At 51.7% G+C, this 6,281-nt stretch overlaps 2 protein-coding genes across 8 annotated transcripts in view; one reads left to right on the top strand and one right to left on the bottom strand.

The window, feature by feature from the left end:
* LOC126547685 (guanine nucleotide-releasing factor 2-like) overlaps positions 1 to 1,265 on the bottom strand; it is a 143,197-nt gene extending 141,932 nt beyond the window's left edge. For all 7 annotated transcript variants that reach the window (XR_008609136.2, XR_008609135.2, XM_055063200.2 and 4 more), the window contains exon 1: positions 1,009 to 1,265. Coding sequence is in view for 5 of the 7 variants with exons in the window: in XM_055063200.2 (XP_054919175.1) it covers positions 1,009 to 1,033 (25 nt within the window). In the remaining 2 variants the exon portion in view is untranslated. The remainder of the gene's footprint in view (positions 1 to 1,008) is intronic.
* A 1,415-nt stretch (positions 1,266 to 2,680) lies between these two features.
* Positions 2,681 to 6,035, top strand: LOC126548319 (uncharacterized). Its single transcript, XM_055063496.1, has 3 exons — positions 2,681 to 2,697; positions 4,012 to 5,814; positions 5,900 to 6,035. Exons 1-3 carry the CDS (start codon positions 2,681 to 2,683, stop codon positions 6,033 to 6,035), a joined length of 1,956 nt encoding a protein of 651 aa, XP_054919471.1.
* The last annotated feature ends 246 nt before the right edge of the window (positions 6,036 to 6,281 follow it).

Below are 6,281 nucleotides of genomic sequence, written 5' to 3' on the forward strand. Positions count from 1 at the left end.
AAGAAACACTAAATTATGTTCAATTCAAAAGCTTTCTTTCTCTTTTATGTAAAAGCGGCTCTCGCACTTTCGGGTGAAAGTTTCCACACATGAATAATCACACATTTCCGAAAATGAACCGCGAGAATATGAAACATCCATTCCGCTCATATTTCTGACGTTTCTACATGTCCCAGAGTATGCTCCGCGTCTAAGCGAAACATAAAAGGAAAGCAATCGCGGAGAAACAAGTGGTCGGTACGCCGCTGACTCGGCAGCTTAATTAATTTAATCAGGTCACAAGTGCGCTGTGCTGGTTCGCGTGTGTACAGTTAAAACGTGCATAAAATAAGCACAGAAATGACTTCGATAGGCGTTGACAATATCGGGAAGTTCTTGTCACGAATATGAGTAATTCGTGCCAAGAGCTTGCTGTAGTTTCCCCTTTCACCAGTCATTGAGCTCGAAAGCACCGAGTTGCGGAAAAATGAGGGCATGCCCGCAAACGATATCGCTGAAACCGTTTATTCTGCTACTCGTATAGTAGAAACCGGACGCTGGCGTCCGTCGGCAACACCAAGATGAACAGCAGAGATGCATCTGTAACATTCTCGCTGTGATTCACCTTCCTGTAGAACGTGAATTTTGCGTGGGTTAGATCCGCTCGGGAACGCTCATCTCCAGTTGCACGACTGACGGGCGGAGCCGCCGTGACGGTCCAGAAGCGATTCAACGGGACTAACACGGGAAGGTACGACAAAAAACTAATAAAAAGCGCGCACAACAAATGATCGCAAACGCGCAGTGCGATCGAATATGTAAACACAAGGTGTAACAGGCATCCGATCGAGTCCTCTTACACAGAGTTCACGCGAGCTTTCGCCTAGGGAAATGATACCACCTGTGCGTGCTTGGGTAATTTGAAGTTGTAAGTAAGTAGCATCGCGGCGCTTGAAAGTAATGAAAGTATAAACTACTTTTTTTTCTTCTTTTCACTTTCACATGAATATCGCGAGCAAGAGTACTTACCATGCTTGTCTGGCTTCTTTGACATGGTTCACCAGTCCAATCCACGCCGGCATTTTAACATGATGAAAGTCTTTTGAAAGTTTCGATGAAACCTATTCTAACAAAAATTTCCATCGTGCTAAAATATATAAGCATGCCCTCGGCCTTCGACCATCGACCCTCTCCGCACCAACACTCGAGGCTTCAGCGCTTCTTCATGCTTCAGCTCACACCATAGGCTCACACCAGCAGCAGCGCGCAGCGCCTCCTGCCGCTCCTGCTCCCACGAACGAAAATTATCATTGTTGCGAAGCTCAATAAGCGAGCGGCGGCTAACTCGAAGTAGTTGGTGGCGCGTTAGCCGCCGAAAGTTCCTTTTCTATTTCTTTGTCAGCAAACGGATGCGAGATGTGACTCACTAGGCGATAAATTGAGAATTATTCGTTATATCTCTCTCTTTTAAAATTCATCAGCGTCGAAACGAGCGAGATGATCTCATGCATGTGCATGAAGCAAATACCCAGGAAGGCCAGTAATGCGGAATTTCGCGCGCAGTTCAAGAAGGTTTATTTCAAGGTATCATTCCTTTCAGGTTTTCTTTTTTCAATTTTTGATATGCCTTATTTTCTTAGTGTACATGAATATTAATTAAATTAGTGGCTCAAGAAGCTGCTATATTCTTTCGTCTTTTTCTTTTTTTCTAGTCAGACAGTGTGCATGCCGAAACACGCGGCATGTGTCGCCGTGCCGTTGTTTATGCATTGTTTATTTCGTGTATGATACGGACACAACAGATAAGAGCTTGAATTAAGAGTTTGCTCTATCCATCCGCCGGTCCGTGCCGTCATGCCGCGACGTGTTGTCGCCGTTGCATACAGTTGCAAGAGTTTGCACTAAGTTGCAGGAATTTTGCACAAAGTTAGAGAGAGTCGAGCGAATAACTTGTCGCAGTAAATAAGTTCACAGAGGAATAGCTGAAGTCTGTTCTACGCGCCCGCACATTTAAGCAGAAAGTACAATTAAGCAGCGATTGTTAACTCGAGGGGAAATGATGAGCCGTTACATGTGCGTTTCCGTGAGCGATCACAAAACTTGGTCATTATTCTCAAAAAGCTCTTACGCTAGAGTTTCTCGTAAGAGCAAATTCCAGACAATTGTGATGCTGGACATTTTTTTTAATTGTTGAAATGAAAATAAAAGAAAGGGGCGTAGTCACCTTATAATGGTGACGGCTACTCCTTTTCGCATGATGGACATAGTACTAGCGAAATGCGGCTGGATCCCTTACAGACAAAAAAGCTTTCTTTTTTTCTTTTCCTTTTCTTTAATTAGGCTTCTGATTCGCTCACAAGTTTGCTTCAAAGCGTCAGAGGCCGAATTAACGAACCAAATTCCCAGATCTTTCCCTTGGTAAGCAGCGTTTCTCATTGGCCAACCAGCTTTGATCGCTAGTGCTCTCTGTCACAATTGGTCAGTGCCTGTACTTACGAACCGCTCTAGCGTACAAACCTGCTTGGTGAATATTGTCCCTGGAATCGATCGAACTAATAGAACCGCGACCAGATAACTCAACGATGTTGTTTCTCTTTGAGGTTACCGTCCGTCGCTTTGAATGGCTGATACCAACTGTAACGCCAGTAGGAGAACCAGTGATGATGAATAATAGTGCTCTTCCACCGTCGGACACGTCAGAATGGTTGTGATTGACTGGTGCGTGCGTGCGGTGACCAATCACGAAAGCCATCTAAAGATATACAAGTATTAAAGGACTTTGCTATAGCGAATGCGTCAGCTTATAAAGCACCGTGAAAACAATCTAGATTGCACAAAACTTTTGTTTATTATTATTATTATTATTATTATTATTATTATTATTATTATTATTATTATTATTATCTAAACTTCACTGATAATTGTTGTGGCAACGCTCTAGATCTTTTCTTACGAATCTTGATACTGTTTCCGTCATGCATAACAGCTGTCATCAGGTTGCGCCAGACAAAATCCATCCTCCTTTAATTGTTTTTTTAACTCTGGCCAAACAGGAACGCAGCATCGTTCCGATATTAATTCGAACCGCAGCTTCAACTTTTCCCTTGAAGACTACGTTGGCTTGTACCATTATCTTGAAAATGCTGATTGGTCGTTTGTAAATGAGACAGCTGATGTTGATGCACAGGTTAATTCGAAAATCGTTGAAGATGGCATGCGCATATTCATACCATTTAAATGCTCAAGAAGTCAAAGTTCCCTCATTGATTTTCCAAAGATCTAAAAACGGCAATAATACTGAAAGACCGTGAACACAGAAAAACAGGGCAAACAGGAAGAAACAGATCAGTGGAAACTTGAATTTGGGCGCTGTCGTTCTCTTAGCAAATTTTACTAATGCGATAGCAATTATATCGACACTCAAGGCGCATTTTCCCCTTTGACATCGCCGTGACGTTCTGTATAAAGTGGGCCAGGTTGCAGCAGCACTAGTACGATGTTTAATCGTTGCTTGATCTTCGTGCCCTAGTGCCTCGCCTGTTTTGCTGATCACAACTTCTGGGATGTCACATGGGCTGTATTGGCTTCGTCTAACCTTGCTCCGGCGTTTCTGGCCGGCCACGTGAATTCCACCAAGTGCTTGCTCTGGATAAGTGATAGTTACGGCGTGTCCCTCTTCAAACTGCTGCATGTCAGTCACCGGCAACCTGCCTCTTGATCAGCCAATTACCGACAACTGCCGGTCTGTGACGTCAGCCACCAGGAGTATAAATGTCCTGCGCGTCGTGGGCCAGGTTGCAGCAGCACCAGTACGACGTTTAATCGTTGCGAGTCGGCCGAAGTGAATGGACGTGTCGTCGGCGCGCTCCGCAACCACCGAGACTACGCGACCTTCACCGACCGCCCTTGACCGCCCTTGCCCGGGCCGCTTACGGTGGGAGTCGTATGGGAAGCGGCTCTCTCGCCGTTTCCCACCGACCGCCTTTTCTTCCTGGGACTTTTCTTCCTGGGACCTTGTGGAGGAACGCACAGGGTACGAGTGGGCCGATCGAGGAGCTCCCCTCGGCCGGTGGCAGCGGGCGTCCCACAAGGGTCAGTGGTGAGCCCCTTCCTGTTCAACCTGGCCCTGGCCCGGCTTCCTGCTGCCCTGCCGATCGACCCCTACTATCCGGTGAGCGCCTCCATCTACGCGGACGACATCGCCCTGTGGGTGCGAAGCCCACCACACAACCACCGCAGCGCGCGCTCGGCCCTGCAAAGAGCTCTCGACACCGCCGCTGCTTACCTGAGCAGCATTGGCCTTGCCATCTCGGCAAGGAAGACAGAGGCCATGCTGCTCCACCCAAGAGCAGCCGCCCGCCGCACAGCACCCCGGCTGCACCTGGAAGGCGTCCAGCTACCCTGGAGCACTGCAGTGACGTACCTGGGGCTGCGCATTGATCACCGACTGTCCTGGCTGCCTGCTGTCAAGACCCTGCATGTGCAGGTCCTCCGGGTCCTCAAGGCAGTCTCCCAGCTTCTTGCCCGAGGACAGGGCTGTACCACTGGGTGGGCACTGCGGCTGTACGATGCAGCAGCTACCTCACGCCTGCGGTACGCCCTCCCACTCGTGGCACTACCACCTGCCCGTCTCAAGAAGCTAGAGCTGCAGCATCGGGCCGCGATTAGGCTCTGCCTGGGCGCTCCCCGCAGCTCCCAAGTCGCTGCAACCTTGGCCGAGGCGGGAGCATGGCCCCTGTCACTCCTCCTCCTGCAGCAGGGGCTACGCCATGTTGACCGCCTCCACCATGGACCAGACGGCAGTGCCCTGCTCTCCCGACTGCGCTCGCGGCCCCATTCACAGATGGGCAGACTCTGTGGGCTGTACGAGGAGGTGATTGGGAGGCCTCCAGCGAAGAACGCACAGCTGCCTCCTCCCCAGAGACCACCCATACCCATCACCACAGAGCTGCCCGGCGTTTCCAAACGGCGCTCCCCGACTTGTGCCCTTCAACAGACGGCTGCCTCCCTCCTGCATGAGGACCACGGAGGAAACCTGCAGATCTACGTTGACGGCTCGGTGATGCCAGACACAGACTCGTCGACTGCGGCCTGCGTGGTGCCCGCTTTGCGGAAGAGCAAGCAGTGTCGCCTCCCCGACCATGCGATGTCAACAGCGGCAGAGGTAGCAGGCCTTCACCTGGCTGTGGACTTACTCGCAGAGGAGCTGCCGGTGACCCCAGTGACCATCTACTGCGACTCCAAGGCGGCACTTCTCAGCCTGCAGAGGCCAGAAAGGGCCAGCCTCGGGGTTGCCCTGCTCTCGACAAGGCTGATGGCGCTCCAGGAGGCGGGCTGCTCAGTGTCCCTGCACTGGCTTCCAGCGCACGTAGGGATACCGGGCAACGAGGAAGCAGATGCACTGGCAAAGCGTACCCACCACTGCGTGGTCCCGCCCAGCCTGGCTGTGACAGCCAATGATTTCACAAGCCACAGGCTTCGGCGCCATCTGCTGGCCTGCCATCCGGACAAGCGGACGTCCTTGGGCCGCCCTCCGCGACCACTTCCACAGCGCGGCCTCGCACGCAGGGAGACCTCCCTCCTTCTGCGACTGAGGATTGGCTGCTGTTGGACGGGTGCTCACCGCCACCGGCATGGCCTCATCGCCTCTCCAGCCTGTGCCTCCTGTGTGGAGCCCGAGACCCTGGAGCACCTCCTACTGGCCTGCCCTGCTTACCTACAGCAGCGTGACCGTCTCCTGCAGGAGTTCCGACGCCTAGGGCTTCCTTCTGCACGGCAGGAAGACATCCTCTTCCCTGGTCGTAGCGAGCTACCAGCCCTCCTAAGTGTCGTCGAGTACCTCGACTCGTCGGGGCTCTCGGCGAGACTCTAGGATTTTCTGCAAAGACGGATAGCCTCACGGCTATCCAAACCACTACAGGCTACTCGACCTGCCCCAATCATCTGGCTCCTGCTGGATCACCGCCCCCTGGCCTTTCACCAGATCACCACTCCTACCGGACCCAATGGGCCCTTCCTGCCGGACTGCTCAGCCGCTGCCCATGGCGTCACTTTAACCCTCTACTCTCCTATCTCCTTTGCTCCCACTCTCCCCCCCCCACCCCTGTTGATGATGAGCCGTGCTCCCGCAAGGGCTGCAGAAAACAGCGTCAACCTTTCCTTATCCCTTCAAGAACCACTTCTCTCTGGGACTTTTTTGCCGTTCCCCGCGCCTTTACAGCTCTGAAGCAGTTCCAACGCGGCTGCCCCTGCCGGGGCCATAGCTGCCTTGGCGTGTTTTTTACACCATGAACCAAGAGCGC

The sequence above is a fragment of the Dermacentor andersoni genome, chromosome 1 (assembly GCF_023375885.2).
Source record: "Dermacentor andersoni chromosome 1, qqDerAnde1_hic_scaffold, whole genome shotgun sequence".
NCBI classification, from domain to species: Eukaryota; Metazoa; Arthropoda; class Arachnida; order Ixodida; family Ixodidae; genus Dermacentor; species Dermacentor andersoni.

What these genes read in the sequence shown, in the direction of transcription:
- LOC126548319 (XM_055063496.1), top strand. An exon ending in GCCCTCCTAAGTGTCGTCGA is followed by an intron (nt 5,815 to 5,899) that starts GTACCTCGACTC and finishes AAACCACTACAG; the next exon opens with GCTACTCGACCTGCCCCAAT.